The sequence below is a fragment of the Pipistrellus hanaki genome (genome assembly GCF_964339955.1).
Source record: "Pipistrellus hanaki genome assembly, chromosome: 18".
Taxonomy (NCBI): Eukaryota; Metazoa; Chordata; class Mammalia; order Chiroptera; family Vespertilionidae; genus Pipistrellus; species Pipistrellus hanaki.
This window is the reverse complement of record NC_140520.1, coordinates 21,746,089-21,769,415: the sequence shown is the minus strand read 5'-3', so window position 1 is coordinate 21,769,415 and position 23,327 is coordinate 21,746,089. Positions and strand designations below refer to the sequence as shown.

Genomic DNA, 23,327 nt, shown 5'->3' with positions numbered 1-23,327 from the left:
TCTGAGTTTATTTCTTTGTGTCACTTCTTCGGTTTGGAAGATTTAGCCCTAGCCACAAAATACTCCCGTTCTTTGCAATTGAATTGCTCCATTCAGATCAGGGCCTCTTTTGTTATTCTAGATTTTCCTAATCCTCACTCAAAATTTCCTCCTTCAGTTATGCTCTTATAGCAATTAGTCTATATTTTATAACATTTAAAGGTCAGTATTGTAGTTTATTTAATTATGTATTAGATTAAGGGCAAGGACTATGTCTTTATTTGTATCATTAGTATCCACAGAATGTCTCGGACACCATATATGATCAAAAACTGTGTAGTGCATTGAATTTGGACTAAGGACAAGGTTTAAGAGAGTTGCAACTGTGGTATACCTGGACCATTCTGCAGTGGTCCCAATGGAAGCATGAAACTAGACTATATAACCCTGCACAGTCCCTCTAGAATTTAATGATCTTATGACTATATGATCTAGAAAAGACTTCTGTGATATTCATTTTCAACTAATTTGGAAAATACGAATCTCTGTAGAAATAGTGAAAATTAGAATATAGTAGTACAAATTAGAATATCAAACAGAATTAAAGATTAAACCGCAGGGATTAATTTCATTTCCTTGAAAGGGAGGAAAATCTCTCTAGAGTATTTAGAAGAGACAGAGGGCTTTTCACCCCCCACCCCCCAAGGCTAACAGAACTGAAAACATACTTCTGGGAACTTTTCTCTGCAAATATTCTGCTAGGGATGTTGACTACCAAATTTGTAATGCTAATCTATCTCTATCCTCTGTAAGAGAGCTCTCCATGTAACTAGTCATTAATAGATAGTGAATTAAAAAAAAAAAAAAAAAAAAAAAAAAAAAAAAGAATGAATAGCCAGCGGGCATGGCTCAGTGGTTGAACATTGACTTATGAACCAGGAGGTCACTGTTCAATTCCCGGTCAGGGCACATGCTCCGGTTTCGGGCTTGATTCCCAGTATGGGGACGCAGGAGGCAGCTGGTCAACGATTCTCCCTCATCACTGATGTTTCTATCTCTCTCTCCCTCTCCCTTCCTCTCTGAAATCAACAAAAACATATTTAGAAACAAACACACACAATAAAATAAATAAATAATAAACGAATGGCTGAATGAATGGCCTGGCTTACAAGAAAATATTAATCAAGAAGGTACCTAAAAAATAAAGAGCAGTCCCAAACAGTACGTGGTAAGTGCTTGGGGTTATATTTTAGGGGTTTGGTGTTTCAGAGGAGAGGGAGTTATACATTTGGATAACTTTTATGTAGAGGCGGCAGCTGTACTAAGAAAAGCGGGATAAAGGTGAGTGGGCCCTCCGGAAAGCAAGGCCACAGTCTTTGCCTCGCAGTGGGACCTTCCCAGAGGCTGACTCTTGGGTTGATTGTAGGGGGGAGAGACACGAAGTAAGGATCCAGTTCGGAGGCTTCTACAGTCACACACAGACCAGAAAACACAAATATGCAAGGACACATACACAATGATGAATATTATGGTACTGCTGATAGCCATAAAAAATTGAAGATGCTGTAAATGTCCATGAAAAACATATAGTTAAATACATCATGCTATATCCATTCTATGAAAGAAAGACCTGTGTACATATGGGCATGAAAGGATGTCCATAATAGTTTGCTATGTTGAAAAATGTACCGTATAATACATATTGCATGGGGCCAGGTTTAGAAAACATACGATGATTTAAAATACTTAGTATGCCTGTGCATATATATGTGATGTATGGAAAAGAGTGTGGAAATGAACACAGAAAAATAGGCTCGTGCTGAACTCCAGGGCTGTGCCTGGAGATATTGGTGTCTTACCTGGGTCTGAATGTAGGCTTGGCAGTAGCAATCTTTTTCAAGGACACTTCCTTACTTGGGGGTGAATGTATCCGTGGTTCTTTGCTAAATTTCTGACGATAGATTTTATACTTGAAATCTAATGAGAAGTCACAACATTGGGCAGCGTCATGTTATAAAGAACATTGCAGAGGAGAAGGGACAGAGCAGAAAGAGTGCATGTGGGAACCACGGTCCCCACAACTGCTGCCATCTCAGGCCATTAGTGCTGGGAATGCATGGGCCATTAGTGCGTAAGAGACGTCGGGATGACTTTAACCCCTGACCCTACTATCAGTCCAGGCTGTGTTATTTACGTCTGCTGGCTATGAGGCCGAGAGCCCACGTTCCTTAGAAAACTGCTGAGACTACTCCATCACTCTTCCTATCATTTCAACACCAAAGGGCATCCCTCCCCCAACCAGTCATTTTTACTAGGACCGGACTCCACGTGACAGTCTCCCTGGACACCCCTGCTGTCTCCTCTGAAACCCTTCCACTTGTCCTCTGGAACCTCTGCTTTGTCATCAGCAAACTCACAGATTCTTGCTTGATCTCTTCATTAAGAGTTCCCCCCTTTGCCCTAACCGGTTTGGCTCAGTAATAGAGTGTCGGCCTGCAGACTGAAGGGTCCCAGGTTCGATTCCGGTCAAGGGCATGTACCTTGGTTGCGGGCACATCCCCAGTAGGGGGTGTGCAGGAGGCAGCTGATCGACGTTTCTCTCTCATCAACGTTTTTTGATTCTCTATCCATCTCCCTTCCTCTCTGTAAAATATCAATAAAGTATATGTATATATTAAAAAAAGTGGATTCCTCCCACCTTCTGGCTTTATCAGAAACCATTCCCTTTCCTGAGGACACTGCTGCCACAGCAAACTTCTAAAGTGGTACTCTGTCGCACCATAGTACACAATTTGGAGTGGGTGCCTGGTGCCCTATTGCCACTTAGGAACCATTATTTCAAAAATATGTTAAAACATTACTGTTAAAGAATGACAGACTTCCAAGCATTTTAGTATTCAAAGAGCCTTTTGAGGTTGTTCATATTGTAGAAAATAATGCAGACTTTTTCAAGGGCAGGGATGGTATATTACTCATCTTGCCCCTCCAGAAATTAGAACATGGTCTGGTTATAGTAAATCCTGTAAACTATTTATCAACTAGAATGTCTTCTCACCCCCCCCCCGCCCCCCCCTCCCCACACACAGGAAATTTCTGTCTGGTTTGGTAATACTTTCAGTGACAAATAATATGCCAAAGGATCCAAAACAGTAGAAATCTATACTGGGTCTAATATGCAATTAATAGGTGAAAAAGTACAATCCAGATGATGGAAGACCAGATATAAAAAAATATGAAAACAAAAGAAACCTCCCAATAAAAAAACACACCTTGAAATGGTGGATAAAAGACTACACGTTCAAACTTGTAAGTAAGCCTGTAAGACATTAACACAAAACAAAATAGAAACAGGGATTAGAAGCAAAGAGAAGGTTAGAAACCAGAGGGTAAGCTGACACCAACAGTGCATCTGCCCATTTACATGTTAAAGGCCAGAACAGGACCGAAGACAAAGCCATGGGCCCTTAGAAAATGGGCAGGGAATCCCTTTGGCCACTGCTCTTACTTTCAGGGCATCTGACAAGTATGACAATTGTTACTGAGAAGAACAGAACTTTTGGCGGGCTCTTAAGGCAGATGACAGCAAAACTACAAAACAACAAAGAAGAGGCCCTGGAAAGCACCCCAGACTTTCCGTTGGGACCCCCAAAAGGAAGGAAAACCAGAGCTAGCTCATCCATCAAAAGGCATGGAAGCTAGCGCTGCATCAACTCTCACCCTCAGTGGGTGAAGGTTCTCTGGATGTGCTTGTTCAGTGTATGCCGGAAGTAAAGGGAACCCTCTCCTGGAGGACAGGAAGGTCACCCAGAGCTCAAATCATCCCTACGAATTTGTACCAACAGTGGGTTCACAAACAAAGCAGAAATAACAAGGCATTTAAAAAGATGACCAAAACCCAAGGAGAAATAAAACCCACGGCACTTGAAAAAAACATGGCAGGAAATCCAAATATGGACTTTAAAATTACTACTATTCATTTAAAGTAAGTAACTAAAAGAAATAAAAATATCAACACGGACTGAGTATCGCAAAAAGGAAAAAAAAATTCTAAAAATAAAAGGTTTAATGATTGAAATGTAGAAAATTGAGAGTTAAGAGATGGGTAGGATGACAAATTATAAATAGCTGAGTGAGGATTGTTGAACTAGGAGTAAGACCCAAAGAAAATACCACAGGGGAAAAAAGTGAAAAATACAGAATAAAGCATTTGAGACATGGGGGATGTGGCTGAAATGTCAAAAATACGTGGCCTGGCCAGTGTTGCTCAGTGGTTGAGCATTGACCCGGGAATCAGAAGGTTCAATTCCCAGTCAGGGCACCTGCCTGGGTTGCAGACTTGATCCCCAGTAGAGGCCATGCAGGAGGTGGCTGATCGATGATTCTCTCTCATCATTGATGTTTCTCTCTCTCTTTCCCTGTCCCTTCCTCTCTCTCCAAAATCAATAAGAGAAAATATTCATATATATATTAAAAATATGTGTAGTAAGATTATCCAAAAGAAACAGAATGAAACAGGACAGATATCTGAAGAGATAATAACTGGAATTTTCCTAAAACTGACAAAGGACCTCAAGTCAGAAATGCAGGAAGTCTTGAAACTCATTCTGGGAGTTGGCCTCCAACAAAGGGCCCTGCCTGATCCAAGGTCAGAGCCTCCTGAGGGACAGCCACACCCCATGTGAGTTGATACACATGTATAAAAGCCCCTTCATTCAACGAGGGACCATGCTTAAGTGTCACCTGGCTCTCCAGCTTCCTAGGGGATCTGAGGTCTACGCTAACTACCTAACAGTCAGCGCCCACCGCTGCCCAGTCCTGCTTTCCTCATTCCCTTACAGGTGTTATTCCTAAGAACAAGCCCAACAAACCTCCTTCCATAAACCTCTTACTCCAGGGAACTTCACAGAAGGTGAATCTGCGTTATGTAAAAGCCCAGAGTAACAACTAGGCAAGAAGGAAGAAGGCAGGAATTAACGATTTTTCATCCTCATCCTCATTCACTTACAATCGCATCTCATTTTCATGATGCTCTTCTATGACTTTGTAGGAAGGGGCAGGAGCTGGGAGACAAGCCTGACCATCCCTCATTTCAAACAAAGCCCGGTTCCCCTTCTGGTTTTTGGCCCATTGCGTTGGGAGATTCTTTCGTACTGGGCTGTCTCCAATCTCTCTGTGGGTTTAAATAAACACTTACCCATCGTACGAATAGGTGCTTTTTCACAATATTTTTTGTAGTCCTCACTCATCTTCTCTATGGCCACCTTCGGAAACTTATAGCAGAGTTCCTCAAAGGACATTTTCTCTATGTCTATCAAGTAGAGAAACACAGGGGAGAGTCTAGTTGACCACTCAGGGGTCAAAGATTTATATACTTCTGTTGAAAGTACTGCCTTTTAAACGTTATTTAAGCACAACAACAATGTTCTAAGGCAGGGGTCTTCAAACTACGGCCCGCGGGCCACATGCGGCCCGCAGAGGAGTCTGATCCGGCCTGCCAGGTTTTTTGGGCAGTGAGCGCAGCTGAGGTGTTACAGTAGGAATTAGTAGTTCATATAGTCCGGCCCTCCAGCTCTCTGAGGGACCGTGATCTGGCCCCCACTTTAAAAAGTTTGAGGACCCCTGAAAAGGGAATGTTTCTACGCAAGGAATGCAAGTTCTCTAAGCCAGATCAGAAGCAAGGAAAGACCGCCACCCCTCCAGCGTGGGAGGATTCTGTCCTTCTTGGAGACCCCTGGCCCATGGAGGCCCCCGCCCAGTCACACACAGTGGTCCCAGAACTCCCCAGGGCAGTTTAGTGCTTTCTGAACGATACTGGTGGAGTCCAGAAGGAATCCCAGCGTGTGGACTCCCAAATGTCAGTTGTCCTTATGACAACTGCCACTGTTGTCAATATCGCCTCTCAGCCAGGGGTACCTGGCTGTAAGGTGCAAGAGCAGCGGGTTATTTCTGCAGAGGATCTAGATTTCTAGTCCTCCCTTGCTGAGCCGCCTCAGGCAACCTTCTCACCTCCCTGGGACTAATTTTCTCTGTAGGAAGGCTGAGAGCATTCTAGTTCTGCTGCTCTGTGGGTACAGCCATCAGCCTCCTGAGCAGACAGAGCTCCAAGATGGACAAATGCACAGCAGGCCCTTATCAGGTGGGACCGGTGTTCCAGAACTGCAGCGGTGGATGAAACAATCACGTGTGCTGGGAGAAGGGGGGCGTGTCTCCAGGGAGCACGGTTCCCACTCTTCCTGGCTACCCCGGACATTCCTGGCCACTAAAGAAATGCCTGTTGCCCTGTCTGGTGTGGTGACATTTACCAGCTACCCTTTCTCCCACATCTCTCTACATTTCTGGGAGAGGTTCTGGAATGTTCGGCATTTAGAGAAAAGGTGAAGCTCTGGGTAAAACAGAGAGAGGGCCTCTTCATGAAAGATTTAAATAACTCATGCTCAAGCACATAGCTCTGAAGGGCAAGCATCCAGGGCCTCTTGTTTTGTATATGGGTGCACCATGCAATGCCAAGATTTCAAGAGTTGAGTGTTACTTTAAAAATGAAATTTTTTAAAATGGATTTTTAGAGAGAGAGAGAGAGAGGAAAGGAGAGAAACATTGATGTGAGAGTGAACCATCAACCGGTTGCTTCCTGCATTGCACAGTGCTGACACACAGTAAATAATCACTCAATGTAAACTATCCGTATTTCCCAGTTGCCTCTATGTCAGGGGTCGAAAAAATTATGGTGACTGCCCTCACCTGACAGAAACACTGGAGACTTCAGTTCCACCTGGAGAGACCCGTCTTGTCTCAGGTCCTCGGTAGCTAGTTTTCTCCACTCCACTGAGTCCATTTCCTCCATGTAAGCCAAACTCTGGCATAACGACAGGGACTTCTCAAATCTCTTATAAAGAAGAATGCTCTCTTTTTTCCTTATAGAGTCTTTCTTATGCCACCTCGTGTTGGTGACCTTGGTCTGAGTCTAAGAGAAGGGGGAGGGGGACAGACAGTATTTGCTACAGGAACTAGACCAGAAGCAAGATTTTTTTTTTTTTTTTAACAGCCCAGTCCTCCCGTGTCTCCCTGTCAGGTAGACTTAGGCTGATGGTTTTCAATTTGTTCAGGTCCATTGCAAACCCATTTTCTATTAATGGAGAAATTCGACGTGAATGTGACTCTTTTAAAGTCACCTTACACACTTGAGTCTTTTGCTTTGAGAGCTTTATGTTTAAGCATCAGGGACCATGTCAACCCCCCAGTAGCCTCTAAGAAAAAAGAAATCAGACTTTCATTTACTTTAACGAATAAGGCTTCTAAAAGAGCAGTTACTCTCTTTTCTTCCCTCAACCTTATGCTTCATCCCCAACTCAAAGCCCCTCCTACTGAATAAGTGAGAAACGAGTAGTCCTCTTCATTCAGGAATTCATCATACCAGGAGCTGAGCATCTGCAATTCAAACACGACATATTATAAGTGTTAGAAGGTGTGCTCAGCCTGCTAATGTCTACATGGGAGAAGCATAGGCTGCCGATTTCGGAGTCTCTAGTTTGGAGATAAAATGGAACAGCAAACATCAGCCATGACCAACCAGGACATTCCTTTGGCTTTCTAAATTTGAAGCTCATGCAGCCTCTCTCTGAATCTTAGAGGACAGTAACCGATACTTACTTAAGAAAGAGGTACAACAAAGAGTGTAAGGACAATTATTGACCACCTCTTAAATCTTTGTTCCTTTCCAAAGTACTCACTCATCTGATTCTCAAAATGGTCCTGAAAACAAACCATCTTCTTTTGGTGTGTCTACTCTTAATATCTCCTCCTGGAAGACCTTACCCACTTGTGAAAATTATTTCATTACCTTAAAATAAATACACAAAGTCCGATAATGACAACAGAAAGCTTTGCGTTAGTGCTTAGCTAGGTTTATATAGCTATACCCTCATGTTCACTCATTTATTTATCTGATGAATACTTTCTGAGTGCCTCCCACATGCCAGACACCATGCCCATTGCTGAGAACATACAGATCAATATGCTACAAGCCTGGTTCTCAAGGAGCTCACCTTCAAGCATGACGGCACATGCCACCATAGAGGTGTGAACAAAGTTCCCTGGGAGCGGAGAGGAGGGAACACGTTTCACAAGAGGAAGGGGGCCTCTAGTTTTCCAGAACTGAAGAACTGCACAGGAGAGCTGTGGCTATAGATCCACTGCTCTGCTCTGGTCCTATACAACCCAGATGTGCAACCCTGGGTAATTATGCCGTACTGGAGATTGTGCTGGACTTGGAGCCAAGAACTCCTGGGTTCTGGCCCCTGGTTCCTCCACTAGTCTGCTGTGTGCCTTGAGCCAATCCACTCAACCCTCTCTGAGTCTCATTTTCCTCATTGTACAAATGACAATACTACCCTGTCTTTCTCTTAGAGGTGCTAGGAATCCTCAAGGAGGTAATGTGTTTAATAAATTATAATGCATTAAAATTTTGCTATTTATATCTACTTGCCCTTCCAGATCTACTCTCTATCCTTCTTTACCTGGCTTATGCCTTGGGAAATGATCCTGTATGGATCACATCAACAAGCTCCCCTGACCTCTGGTTGGGTTTATCCAGTCAGGAGTCCTAAAAGGAGTTGGGAAAGCAGGATCCGAGTGAGCTTGGAATATCTATTCCCTTGGTCCCTCCCAGCCAGATCACTATGACTGGCTACATCCCTCTACTGACAATTATAGCTCCTGCTGAGCATTCCATTCCATATAGCTCTTCTCTCCTGGTTCTGGTAACTAACTATTCCCTCTCCTCAACTCTTCAGGCCTAAGAGTGATAAAGGTGACCCACCATTACTGGCCCCGGGGCACTGCACTATCCTCTGTAATTTCCCTACTCTAGTGCTCACTACCTTGTAATTAGTCCTTTTATTGGATGCTCATCTGTTTCCCAACTGACTCTGCCATTTGTTTTCTCCCAAGATTTATATATATATATAATATGTATATTATTGATTTTTTTTACAAAGAGGAAGGGAAAGGGATAGAGTTAGAAACATCAATGAGAAAGAAACATTGGTCAGCTACCTCCTGCACACCCCCTACTGGTGATGTGCCCGCAACCAAGGTACATGCCCTTGACGGGAATCAAACCTGGGACCTTTCAATCTGCAGCCCAACCCTCTATCCACTGAACCAAACCAGTTAGGGCTCTCCCAAGATCTTGATGATACAACAGTCAAGCAATGGGCCTTACTTCCTATGAGTTTTTAGGATGGTCTCCTGCTTTTATCTCATGTTTTGGGATAAGAATAAAACCTTCTCAATTGGGCATTTTCTCGTTGGCTATTCTAGGAAAGAAAGACCCTGCATTTCAATCCATGACGTTCAAAACAGAGTCATTAAAACTTCCCTCAGTGGAACACTCAGAGGTTCATGGTTTTGGGAGACTCCACATAAGGGGGAATTGAAGAAGGACTAAAGGGTGGTTAATGACCACTCCCCCACCTCCATTCCTCTTTGGAGTTTTGGCTGTTTCTTGGCAATTTGTATAGCCTGCTCCTAAGAGATTAACCAACTCTTCAATAGGTGAACGGTCATGTGGGTAATTATATCATTAACTTAGTATAGATGATCAGATACGCCAATTTTGACCCAGTCTTCTAGATCTTAACCCATTTCGGTAAAGTATGACCTACCTGGCAGATCTCCTCCTGGGCTTTGGGTATCCAGGGGTTCATACTCCCAGAAGGCAGAAGCTTCTTCAGACCTTCAATGGTTTGGGAGTTGAGTGGTAAGCATGGACCAATCTGTTCATTCAGGTAGAGCTCACAGATTCGGTTGCCCAGTATGTGCCAAAAGACAGCATTCCCCGTCTTCCTGTTATTCATCAGGACACTGAGGAAATGGTGCAGGTCCTGCCAGAGGTCCAGGAGTTTGACCTCGGTTTTCAAATTCTGCTTCTTCAGGTGGTCCCGGAAGGGGCTCCCTGCAAAGGCATCAGCACACAAGGCCCAGTGGGTGTACCCCAAGGAGAGTCTTTGCTTGATGGCCTTCTTGACTGTCACACGGGGGGAGTGACGGATGATGGGGGTGGCAGTCCTCAGGTGGGTAGAGATCTTGGCCTCAAAGAGGCCCTCCATGTGGAGATGGCTCTTGGCTTTCTTCTTCACGTTGGACTTCCTGGCACCGAGACTGTCCTTTTCCAGGGAACTGGTTATTCTCTCCTTTGAAGAGGCCTTTTTCAGGGAAGGCATCTCTATAACCACTTTCTCTTGAGGACAGGTCTCCTGGGAGGACGTGGATTTGGGGCCTGACTTGGTATCCAATTCCAGGGACCACGGTGCATGATCTAGCAACCGCCATATCTTCCGCTTGATCTTTCTGCTCGAGTACAGCTTCTGGGGGTGGCACGATGGCTTGATGCTCATGTTCAGAGGGAGCCCTCCTACATGGCTACAGCAAATACTGCACTGGCGAGTCTCATATTCTTGAATCAGATTCTGCAATGATTCCTCCTTAGCGATGATGGTCTTGGAATGGGTGTGAAAGTTGGGAAGCCAATAGCTCTGGAGTTTGAACAGAGCCACTTTCTGCATGTTGCTCAAGATCTCCCGCCTGGTGGTTGACTGTATGGGATGCCAGATGGAGAGGTTCAAGAGAGACTCTGGAAAGAAGACAGAGAGATGAAAGATGAAAACGCCGGTGAGCTTTTGAAGTTTTTCCAAATGTTTTTTGATTAGAATTTCATTGTTCCTCAAGCAACCCAGGGATGTGAAGAGGTCAAATATATTATGAATGTGTCTTTATAATTTGTTCAGCACAGTGACCCCTGTCTCTGATTACCTTCCTTTTTCCCCAGATAAATAAATCATTCTATGAGATTCTTCAAGTTATTTTTTAGACCAATGGTTGGCAAACTGCAGCTCGCAAGCCACATGTGGCTCTTTGGGCGCTTGAGTGTGGCTCTTCCACAAAATACCATATGTGGGTGCGCATGTACAGTGCTATTGAAACTTTGTGGGCCATGTGTAGAAGTTGGTTTTCGGCTCTCAAAAGAAATTTCAATCATTGTACTGATATTTGGCTCTGTTGACTAATGAGTTTGCCGAGCACTATTTTAGACTACTGAATGTTATTGTAAAGAAAAGCGAACATCACATGAACACTTGTGTAAGAACATGTATCTCTGGATGGGATGTCTCAGGATCAGATCTAACAAGGAGGAAGGATTTTGGACAATAATTTGAAGGAGTCTTTATTAGCTCTGATTTTAATGCCATCAATTCTCAATTATCTCTCTGAATTAAGAGTAGTGTGACTAATCCCAAATAGCAAATCTGGAACACATTTGTGTTTCGGTTAGCAATGCCTCCTCACTAAATAAATCTACACCAATAAAAGAGAAATATGCAAATTGACCACATCTCTGTGATGCCCATCAGCCAGTCAGGAGTGAGTATGCAAATTAACACAACAAAGATGATGGGTTAATTTGCATACACAGGCACGGAGCAGCCAGGCAGGATGCTTGCTATGAGGGGGAGCGAGAGGTGGGGGCAGAGCTACAGGAGCAGCGCTCCAGTCGGGAGCAAGGACTTGCAGGCTCTCAAGCAGCTGGGAGCAAAGCCAGGGGAAGGCAGGCCTATTCTTGCATAAATCTTTGTACAATGGGCCTCAAGTAAGTAAATAAATGAATGAATGGATATCTGGATGTTCTAGAGAAGAGGCGGGCAGCTTTGTCTGTGAAGGACCTGCTAATAAATTGTTCAGGCTTTGTGGGACACCTATAGTCTTCTTTAACACTTTAGAAATATGAAAACATTTGCACACTTGTCTTCTTTGCACACTTGTCTTCTTTAACACTTTAGAAATATGAAAACAGCCCTAGCTGGTGGCTCAGTGGATAGAGTATCAGCCTGCAGATTAACAGGTCCCAGGTTTGATTCTGGTTAAGGGCACATGCTGGGATTGCAAGCTCGATCCCCATAGGGGGGGTTCAGGAGGCAGCCAATCAATGATTCTCGCTCATCATTGATGTTCCTATCTCTTCCTCTCTGAAATCAATAAAAATATTTTTTTAAAAAGAAAATAAAAATATGAACACATTCTTAGTTCATAGGCCCCATGTACTTCACTTGGCCTATGGGCTGCAGTTTATTCTAAAGAATCCTAATTTAAAAAAGAGAGAGAGAAAAAAAAGAAAGAAAAAAAGACAAGCTCTGCAGGCTCAGAAGATAGAGGAACTATGCAATTACCTTGTTCCAATTCCTTTTCACTCCACCCAGCAAAACATCACTGGCAAGTAATAGCTCAGAAGAGGCCAGTACCAGCCTAAGGACAACTGGTCTCTCTCATCCCTCCCCTGTTACTGGTTGGGTTTCCTACTGGCATCCCTGATGCATAGAACATGGAAAGGGTGGCAGTATGCAAAGCAAGAGACTGAGGGCTATTAGACACTGGACTGGTTTTTCTGGTTACATCTCCCGGGGATTTTACTTCAGATAAAACTTTATAGCTCTTACTTATGTTCATGTTGCAGAGGGTCACTACCCGTGAGCCCTCCTGAAGATGGGTGGCCTTCAGCACAAGGAGGAGAGACAGGTAGTGGTCTCTCAATTCCAAGTCCATCTCATCTATGCCCAGGATCTTCTCAGCAAGAATCCAGAAATCCACCAGCTCTTCACCTACAGTCCAGACAGGGGAGGCACAGAGCTGCACCCCAGTCTTGCCCCTTCAGTGGTTGCATCAGGGTGTGGCAGCTGATACCCCTACCACCCACCTGCTCTACTGCCTCAAACATCACCATTAGCCACTCCTCTGGATGAAAGTACCATCTCCAGAAATGTCCTACTATGGGGGCAGGTGAGAGTCATGGAGGAAGGGAATTAATGGATAGGGATCTTTTGTGACTTTTTTATTGTTAGAAAAACTCTCTCTTTAAGAAAAACAGCACGACTCTGAAGATGGATCATGAGACATTTGAGTTTGGTCCAAAAAAATAAAGACAGAGGGAAAAGTAAATTTCCCAGATCATGTACCCAGAGTAGCTAGCAGAAGGACAGTTGGGCCAAAATGTACCAAACACTATATTCCCTGTTTCATAACAGGCTTTTTATGCATGCAAATTATACATGTTCTGTACCCGAAGCTACACTGTGTTCTAGTAAAAAGCCTGCTCAGATTGGCCAGAGTCAGAGAGGTGGTCTATTAAAAAAAGAACTGGTGTTGCCTCGGAAGTGGAGGGTAGTCTTATACAGTGAATATAGGCCTAAACCTATGTTTTAACTGTAAAATTAGGGGGTCGTCTTATATGCCGAAAAATATAGTACTTGTTCCTTGTCTGTCTCCCCACCATCGTGGCAACTTTATGAAGTGGAGATACATAGCTCTCATTCACCTTTGTATCCCCACCTACCAGCACAGCGGCTGCCATAGAGTGATGCTCAATCACCATTGTTGAATGAACAAATGAGTGAAAGGGACACTGATTGCGTTTGCCCTAACCTACACTATGGATTACAGTTTTAAAAGACTTTACTCAAACTGCATTATAAATCATTTTTTATATTCACCATAGACACACATAACTGTTAGTAAGTGCTCTGGGGCATCCTAGAAACTGTTGAGAACTTGCGAAGGCCCCAGGAAGAACTCCGAGAACCCACCTGCACTGCCCTTGAGGTAGGTACAGAAGCGCCACATCCCTCTGACCCCGCCAATGCATTTCTGGAGTAGCCACTGGTCTGCCTTTTTCCATCTCATCATCTTGGCTGCCAGGAAAAGTCCATGTTGAGAGAGTGAGCTCTGTCCCCAACTCCTTTCTCTCAGCCTCGCGCACAATCAGACCCCCATTCGCTCAGTATGAGTGAGGAGAAATGGTAGATAGTTAGCTGAGTTGGGTCCCGATTATGTGGTGCTTTTGAAACTAGGCACCAGCCCCTCTACTGACATGCATCAAGTGATATGTGAGAGACCCACAAGCACACATACAATCCAAAAAACACCCGACAACCAAGGCCCTTTGCCTTCCCTCATGAGAGTAATTCTACCAATCTGATTTTCCCAATATGTATATCGCAGGAGAGAGAGAGAGAGAGCATAGCAGTGATTTGTTACAACATTTTACTCAATGGGATCTCCTGAATCTTAACCTTCCCTGGGTGGAGCATATTTGATTTCCTTTGGTTAGTTGAGCTGAAAGTAAAGTTACCAATTCAATCCTAGATGGAGGCTTTATTCATTCATTCTTTCAACAAATATTTACTACATGTCTATTAAGTGACAAGTACCATTCTAGGTGTTTTGGGATACATTAGCAAACAACAAAAACCCCTGCCCTCAAGGAGCTTAAAATCTAGTGAATGAGACAGACAATGAATAAGCAGTAGAACAAGTACATTATCTGGAAAAGTTGAAGCACTACAGGAAAAATGAAAAAGTAGAGAAGGGCTGGGAGTGCTAAGGTAGATGTTGGACGAGTGGATGTTATGGTCTTCATGGGGGAGGTGAGAACTTCACAGGGATTCCAGGAGATGAGAGTGGGAGCCAGTGTGGATATGGAGAAAGAGCATGTCAGGAAGAGTGAACAGACAGTGCAAAGCCTTGCAAGAGAAATATGTCTAATATGTTTAAGGAACTGCATGAGGGCCAATGTGGTGGAAATGGAGGGACTGAGGAGGGGTGTAGGAGGAGATGAGGTCTGAAGGGAAATGAGGCCAGGTCTCTTGGACCTTGAAGGCCATCGTAAGGGTGTTGGATTTCACACTGAGAAAGAAGCCATTGGTGCAGGGGTGGTGGGTAGTAAGAAGAGGAATGACACAATCTGAATTAAATGTTGAAAGGCTCACACTGACTGCTTTGAGCAGCAGAGCAAAAGCAGAAGCAAGGAGTCTAAGATGATTTCAGTGACCAGGTGAGAAATGATGGTGGCTTAGACCAGGTGGTGGCAATGAAGGTGGTGAGATATGATTGATTTTGCATATAGTTTAGGCAATTTTGTCATGTTCTGTGGCCACCATTAATTCTCTCATTTATGAATGTAGTGTGACAATAGCCAGCCAATTAGACTCCTGCTTACTGATCTAAGTAACAATTTTCCAGCTCAAGATTTTACCTATGGTCACAACACAGACTGAGCCACCTGTACGTCTAAGGCTACAAAGGTAGTCACTATTTGTATGCTACTGTAGGACTAACAGGCAGTCTGGCTTCCCATATTTCTCTATACTTACACATTCATGCTTACCTCCTTCTGGGGAATTAATGAAACTGATGAGCTCTTGACAGAGAATGTAATGGAAACACAAGTTGGTTTTACAGAAGAAAGGTAACCGGTATTTTCCCAACCAGCTCAATAATCCTTTGTACTTTGGAATCTAGAGTCGAAGCAAAATAGGAACAGAAAAGAGAAATGGAACTGAACTGCTAAGAAATGCATCTTAGAAAAGGGCAACAAATAACCTAACACTTGTTGAATCTGGCCCAGAGATTAAAAATAGAACCTAAAGAAACTGGAGACTTGAACTGAGGCTCCCCAAGGAGTGAATGGATTGGTAGGGGGTAAAAATCTTTGTGGGTGAAGTTGTTCTAAAAAAAAGATCTAAGTCACCCAGCTGATGTGGCTCAGTGGTTGAACGTTGACCTATGAACCAGGGGGGTCACAGTTCGATTCCCGGTCAGTGCACATGCCCCGGTTTCAGCCTCAATCCCCAGTGGGGGTCATGCAGGAGGCAGCTGATTAATGATTCTCTCTCACTATTGATGTTTCTATCTCTTTCCCTCTCCCTCTTCCTTCCTCTCTGAAATCAATAAAAAGACATATTTTGAAATAAGATCTAAGTCTTGCTTGATAGGAGAGGAGCGGAAGAGACTTTGGTCTTTGGTGTTGAGTCATAACTCGATTCAACGTGCTTCTTTGTAAGCACATTTATAATATTCTTCACGCTCCCAACCCATATCAGCTGCATAACGTGTACAAAAACACACAAAGACTCACACGTAACATCATTTAGAGTACAGGATGGATCCCTGAGACACGGAGCCACCAGAGAAAGAAGGAAAAAAACTAAAATGTTTACATTTCAGGGTTCTAGGAATACTAAATGTAACCACCAGAGTGGGGTGCCTTTCCCAGCTCTCCAGATTCCAGGGGAAAAGAAAACCTTGCTGTGAGCAGGGATTAGGATGACTTTTCTGAGACTACCTGCTGCCAGAAGGGCATGTGAAAGCCATTGGTATGTCTAACATCTATACGGTGGAAAAGGATATTAGTAATAGGAAAGGGGAGAAGGAAAAGAGAAAGACAATGGATGACAACAAGGAAAAAGGATATAAAGAAGGAAAAGTGAGACAACTCTCTGGAGGAAAGTGGTAGAGTAGGCATTAGGAATTGCAGAGTGGCATCTTCCCTTGAGCTATACCTTATAGTGCAAATTACTAGGTAGCCCATGGACTGTGAGTGCCTACCCCACACCCACGTCAGGCATTGCCAATCCATTCCCACACTCTTCCTGGCTTAGGTGTGGCCTCAAAGTTCTTTGCAACACAGTGCTTCAAGCATCTACCACCCAACAGTCACAGTGAGAATGAGGGATGAAGTCCCATTTGCTCACCATGGACTGGAATATAACAGAAAGAACTCAGCAGCACCTCTTGGCTAAGTAATAAGAATGCACAAAGGAGAAATGTCTAACTGGCTTGATACTGTTTGCTCTACTCACCTGCTTTCCTTTCTCCCTCTCCCTCTCCCAACCTCACTTCCAATTCAGCTCCCTCAAACCCCCACCCCAAGACCGCCGCCACTGAAGTAAGGCCCTTACTCACGAAGTCATGAGGTATTTCTGGACACAAGCTCCACTGTGCATTTTCAACTGTATAAAATGGTGTCTGACCGAAAACCTGCAAAAGAAAACTAGGAAACAGCCAAAGGGGTAGACCTTCTCCTCATGAACATGTCATGGGGCATCTGCAACCACAGGGGAAGAGGTGAGCACAATACATTTCCTTCTCCAAACTCACAGAACCTGGACCAACTGGCCTCATCTTGGAGCACAATGCTCAACTAGTGAACAATAAGCTAATTATTCTATCCATGTCCCTACATTTGCCCATCACACTTAAAATTTATAATGGAACACTTCTAAAATTCACAACCTATCTACACTAATAAAAGAGAAAGATGCAAATTGTACCTTTGCGATGCCCACTAGACAATCAGGAGTATGCAAATTAACCCAAATAAAGATGGCAAGTTAATTTCCATACTCAGATGCCAAGCAGCCAGGGAGGGGTGTGGGGGGAGGAGGGCGGGTGGACGCTTGCATCATTGCCATTCCGCACAGCCCTAGCAGTTCTGGGCCTCTGGGCAGCATGGGAAGGCGGAAAGGCAGTTCCAGGCTGAAACAAAGGCCAAAAGGCTCCGGGCCTGAGCAAAGGTGGCGCCGGCAGTCAGGAGAAGGAAGGCCTATTCTTGCACAAATCTTGGTGCATCGGGCCTCTAGTATGCTATAACTAGTCCCATTGCTTTTCTATTTCAGGGGACATTCATCCTTATTTGTACTCCACTGAATCAACTTGCCTTGCCCCAAAACACCCAAAGTAGACTAAGTGACAAGATTTGTTTATCTTTTGGCTCCGCCCTGCCTCGACCTGGGAGTTATCATGCCTGTGTGCAAAGGCCAAAGCCCAGGATATTACGAGGCATTAACTTCTGTGTATTTTGTGTACTAATTGGCAAAGCCAAAGGCCTAAAGTCTTTCATAAAGAGAAACAGCTTTGGATTTGCCTGAACTCTTGAGCTGGAGAAAGTAGAAAGGACCGAGGATGTGAAGATTAGGGGTACAGATTACGTATGGGAGCATTAAGCATGCAAAATTGATAGCTAATTCTAGCCTTCTGTTCTCTTTTGTCATGGAGCAGTGCCTGTGAACTAGGCAACCAGATGGGGGGAGATAGGATCTAAAGGCAAAAAGGATGGGGCAGATAGGAGAGATTTTTTCTACAAAGCAAAATGCCAGACCTTGTCCCTGTTTGAATATTGGGGAGAGGTGGTAACAAGAAGGGAGGAGTTTTGGGGTAACAGGTTTGGCTGCCTGAGTGGATGGTGGTGCCATCAACATGGTAAAAAGAGGAAAGAGGAAGAGACATCTAAGAGCAGGTCTTTAGGGTGATCCTCATGCTTACTGTTACTTCTGCCGGTGGCATGAAAGGTTTCAGAAGTGACACTAAGACATTTTTATTAGTTGCAAAGTGCTAAGGGGCACAGAGGCAGGGAAAGTAAGTCCCATTGGAAGGGCCTGGGAATTCCTTAAGGAGGACAGGATGTAAGCAGATATTTGAAAAGTGGTTAAGACTCTGGTAAGTGGGACTACAGAAACTATGAACAGCTCAGTAGAGGCGCAGAGGAGGAAGAATACTAGGGATGCTCCTTTGGGTAGACTACTGGGTACCAGCAGAGGGTGTGAAGGGTAAGTAAAGGCAATGAAGGAGGTGGGGATTTAGGATTGGATCATATCAATGATGGGAAGCTCTTGGATATGTTAGAGGAAATTCTAATTCATATTTACTTGCTCAAATTGAGAAGTTTTTATTTGATACTTTGTGTGTGTGTGTGTGTGTGTCTGTGTGTGTGTGTGTGTGTTTTAAAGGCATGTGTCTCAGTGAGATTCACTACTAGTCTATTGATGAAACGTGCAGATTTAAGTCCGAGTGAGAAAACTTACCGGGAGAGAAAGAAATGTGTTGAAAAAATCAGCAAATATTTCATCCTCCAGCAGAATTATGAGATTCGTAGAACAGATTATCTCTATATGGGGAGAAAAAACAAACACACTCATGAACCAGAATTGTACTCAGGATGAGAAAATGAAGCAACTGAACGGGACATTTCACATAGCCAAATCTCAGCATCATCCAACGCTATTTCCTGCCATCTCCGGGACTCTCCTCTGCAGTATCCCTCTGCTTGCACACCCCCAGCTGTGGGGAGCTCACTACCTCCCAGGGCTGCCATTCCATTTATGAAAAGAGGAAGCAGGTTAGGAAGATTCTTCCTACTATGCACTGCCTTCCTTTATCTTCTTTCTATGCACCGAAATTCTACCCTCCGAAGCTTCACAGAATTCATTTAAGTCTCTACAGCGGGACTGTGTCCTCAAATGTATGAAGACATCACAACCTTCTGCTTATCTCCAGCCTCCCTTGCTAATCATTAAGCAATTCTTCAACCGCCTCCTTGCCATCTGGTTCCTCTTTTGTTGGTTGGAGTGTCTAGCACAACTCAACCAGTCTGCACTCGCCTCAGGGGAGAACGCAGGCAACTGTTGTCCATGTTGCATGTTTTATTAGTGTGGCTGGAAGTGGGGTTAGCTTTGGGCACTCTCTCATTTCACTATTAACTCCCCCATCGCTTATTTATTCAGTCACTTTTCAGAAACCAAGGGCAAGAATCTACATTTATTCCAGTCAACGTATAACTTCCTGGGTTGGGCCCAACATTAAACCCAACAAGAGCTTTTCTAAATATTGATCTGGTCATGCAAAATATTTTCATTCTCCTCAGACTTGATCACTGCACTGTCCAAGTTCATCTGAGGCAATAAAGGTTGAATATTACAAAGCCAAGCCATCGAGACCACAGGTGGGCTAGGTGACCCCTGTAAGTTAACTTTAATTCACTACCTCTGCTCTTAGAACACAATGCTCAACTAGTGAATAATAAACTAATTGTTCTATCAATGTTCCTACATTTGCCCATCATACCTAAAGTTTATAATATAAGACTTATAAAATGAGCAACCTATATACTATAATTAGTCCTATCCCTCAGTCTAAACATCTGGTGTGAATAGTAAGTACCACTCACCACCACTAAAGTAGTTATCATATATAATAAAGAGTTATTATGCTAATTAGACCAAACAGAAGAATGAACATATGGACAATCTTCCAGATGAAGCTGGGGTTGCGAGGGTCCAGGCAGCTGGGGCTGCAAGGGCCAAGTCCCTTGCACGAATTTCGTGCATCGGGCCTCTAGTGATCATATAAGATCATATAAGAAAACTAAATAAGACTTCCATAACTCTTCCTGATGACATTTGATGATTATTGTCTTCATATAATAAGAATGGGGCCGGGACCGGTTTGGCTCAATGGATAGAGCGTCGGCCTGCGGACTGAAAGGTCCCGGGTTTGATTCCGGGCAAGGGCATGTACCTTGGTTGCGGGCACATCCCCAGTAGGGGGTGTGCAAGAGGCAGCTGATCGATGATTCTCTCTCATCGATGTTTCTAACTCTCTATCTCTCTCTTCCTCTCTGTGAAAAATCAATAAAATATATTAAAAAAAAAAAAGAAAGAAAAAAAAAAGAATGGAAATAGCTCAGACAATCAAACACTATTGTTGCAGAGTATGTCAGTTCTTGCCCTCTGTTCCACAGATCTATTCTTTTGGCCACCTAGTGTTGTAATTAAAAAAACCAACAACACAGAGGTTATTTATTTAAATCAGCAAATTCAGATACTTCAAGCCCCAGTCCTTCTTCCTCTCTCCCTTCACACCATCCCTTAGCCACAGCGAAGGGAATGGAAGATGAGGGGCCAGGAGGGCCTCTGCCAGGGAGGCTTCCTTCAGTGTGTGGAGAGCCCAGTCCAGCTGTGCAGGGGTGGCAGCTGCCACAGACCCCTCCCTATAAATTAAGTCCCTGCAGCCACAGCTGTGAGCGAGGCTTATTTGTGGAGGGAAGGCCCAAAGGTATTGTTGCTGACCCCCAGCCAAGGAATGGATTGAAGACACAGAGATCTGAGGAGGAGAGGTCTGAAGGAGGAGGAAAAGGCCCTAAATTTTGGTCAGTTGGTCCAGGTTTTGTGAGTTTGGAGAAGGAAACATATTAATAAGCACAAGGAAAAGGCTGCCACTGGGCACCCCCAGAGGAGACACACCAGTCCAGGCCCCCACCCTGGCTGAGGGGAACCTGAGAGCTCCAGAGGCTCCTAGGGAATGTCACTGCTAAAAATAAATAAATAAATAAACCAATAAAATAAAATAAAATAAAAATATGTCATCCAAGGGAGGGCAAGAACAGAGCTGAGGATGGATCAGAGGAACTGGTATGACATCCCATAGCCAGTCATGCCTGCCTGAGATGCCCTGTGGTAGATGCCCATCTATAACCCAATCACGTTCTTGCCCTCTTGCAGCTCATTGTCCAATAAGTTCTGAGAGGTCTCCTTGGACTTCTTTTTTATTATTTTATTTTATTTTATTTTATTTTATTTTATTTTATTTTATTTTATTGCTTTTTTACAGAGAGGAAGGGAGAAGGATAGAGAGTTTGAAACATTGATCAGCTGCCTCCTGCACACTCCCTGCTGGGTATGTGCCTGCAACCAAGGTACATGCCCTTGACTGGAATCGGCAACTTGGGACCCTTGAGTCTGCAGGCCGACACTCTATCCTCTGAGCCAAATCAGTTAGAGCTTCTTGGACTTCTTAAAAACCAGTTGGGATCCCCAGAGAAAATAACCCCAGGCTACTGCCAGTCCACCCAGTTTCATCAGTGTCCTCTGCACAGGCCATTTCTTTCCTTCCCAGAGGTCCACGGTCTGGAAGATGTCGGCGCTACAGATGCCGTAGCCCTTGGCTGCTGACAGGAACTGCGACATCTGCTCCATCCACTTGAAGACCATGGAGAAAGCCTGGGTCTTCGTCACTGGGCCAGCCCCTCAGGGTACATGAAGCCCGGTAATGCGCTCACACAGCACCGTGTGCCATCTCTGAGCCTATTCTGGATGTTCTCACGCCTGGGCTGGGGCTGGCCCACATCCTTGCCACACTGGGCAGTGATCCACTCGATCAGGATCTGCTCCAGGTCTGCATTGTACTGTTTCTCAATCTTCTGCCGCATCTCCTGGCCGAGGCCATAGGCAGGTCCCCTGTTGGCCATTCTGAAAGGTGGTGGTGACCGTGGGTAGTGTCTGAGAGCCCACAGTCCAGGTGGGGTTGTGGGGCAAGTGTTTGATTTGTGAATTTATATCCATGTTTTTCTTTCTCCTTTCTCAGCCCTTTGATCTTCCTTTAATAAGCATTCCCTGAGTTATTTATCCTGTGCCATGTGGATGATTCCAAAATCTGTTTTTGGTCCAAACTTCTTTCCCTTTCTCTAGTTCTAAATGCGCAAAGAGCTATGTGATATCTCTACATAAGCATCCACCAGCACCTTCAGCTCAATATTTTCAATGCTGATCTGACCTTTTTTTTTTTTTTTTTCATTCCAACCTGCTCTTTTTCCTATATTTCCAATCTCTGTTACCGGAACCACAACTTATCCAATGATCTACCATAAACCAGAAACCTGAAAATCACCTTTGATTCCTCTCTTGCTCTGTTCCCCCCACCTCCCTCCCTAATACTCCCACATTCAACGAAGGACCATGCCTTGTGGTTTCTCCTACATATCCCTGGAAGCTGTCCTCTCTTCTCCATCCATAAAGTAAGTCACTCCCTTATTTCAGGCCCTTGTCACCTGTCACCTAGACTACTGCATCTGTTTCTTAAAATCACCTCCCTAGCTCCAGGCTCTTTCCTTTCCAAGCACTCTTCACACACTGCCGCCATAATATTTTGATATTATTATTGTTAAAACCTTTCAAAGACTCTTCAATGTCCTAAAGTCAAACTCCTTAGTACAGTATCTGAGCTTCACCAGATATGGCTTTTGGGTACCCTCCCAGCCTCATCTTCCACCACCCCTTAATCCTAAACCTCATGCTAGCCTTCTACCTGGAGGAGGTATGACACATGATGGCCTGATCTGCATTTTACTTAGTTGTCTTATGAATAAGGTCCTCAAATATATGGTGGCATAAGGTGGGGAAGATGAAGTGAGGAAAAGAAGAGCAGAACAAAGGAAAACAGAGGGCATGAATAACTAAGAGCCACTCGTGGTGTCCCTGAATGACTCAGACCTATTAATGAGTGGGAAGGTGAGTGATTTGCCTTATTTGGGGACTCAAAGCCCTGGAGCCCTCCCCCTCAGAGACTCACCAGCACTGCTCATGTTGCCATGCTCCTCTTGCCACTGAGATTGATTAGGGGCAGAATTAGCCCCATCAACAGAACCCAGCTCTTTGAGAATGCACAGTGACACCTGTTCTAAAGGGTTCCAGGTTCTACCAGTCTTTATGTGACCCAATCTCCTGGATCCCCTTGAATGTATCAGATTCTTCCCATACTAAGGCCTTTAGTCCATACTATTTTGTGCGCACTGACAGATTCTTTGTCACTGTTATCCAATGATAGTTTAAGTCCTAAGTTTAAGTTCTGCCTCTTTCACTTGATTTTATGTTTTGGGAAAACAGGGATCTGCCCATTTATTTCTAATGTAT

At 44.1% G+C, this 23,327-nt stretch overlaps 1 protein-coding gene and 1 pseudogene across 2 annotated transcripts in view; both read right to left on the bottom strand.

Moving 5' to 3' along the window:
• RGSL1 (regulator of G protein signaling like 1) overlaps positions 1–19,273 on the bottom strand; it is a gene marked incomplete at its 5' end in the record, with an annotated part of 42,203 nt that extends 22,930 nt beyond the window's left edge. The window contains 11 exons of the mRNA XM_084866530.1: positions 1,839–1,956; positions 5,174–5,287; positions 6,718–6,940; positions 7,342–7,404; positions 9,642–10,609; positions 12,468–12,629; positions 13,611–13,715; positions 15,191–15,320; positions 16,768–16,842; positions 18,666–18,748; positions 19,228–19,273. Of these exons, the coding sequence (XP_084722656.1) occupies positions 1,839–1,956; positions 5,174–5,287; positions 6,718–6,940; positions 7,342–7,404; positions 9,642–10,609; positions 12,468–12,629; positions 13,611–13,715; positions 15,191–15,320; positions 16,768–16,842; positions 18,666–18,748; positions 19,228–19,273 (2,087 nt within the window). The remainder of the gene's footprint in view (positions 1–1,838; positions 1,957–5,173; positions 5,288–6,717; positions 6,941–7,341; positions 7,405–9,641; positions 10,610–12,467; positions 12,630–13,610; positions 13,716–15,190; positions 15,321–16,767; positions 16,843–18,665; positions 18,749–19,227) is intronic.
• Positions 19,274–21,038: 1,765 nt separating this feature from the next.
• LOC311613051 (transgelin-2-like) lies at positions 21,039–21,886 on the bottom strand (annotated as a pseudogene). Its single transcript has 2 exons — positions 21,441–21,886; positions 21,039–21,180 (listed from the first exon to the last, which is right to left on the bottom strand). The product of its transcript is annotated as a transgelin-2-like (transcript).
• Positions 21,887–23,327: the final 1,441 nt, after the last annotated feature.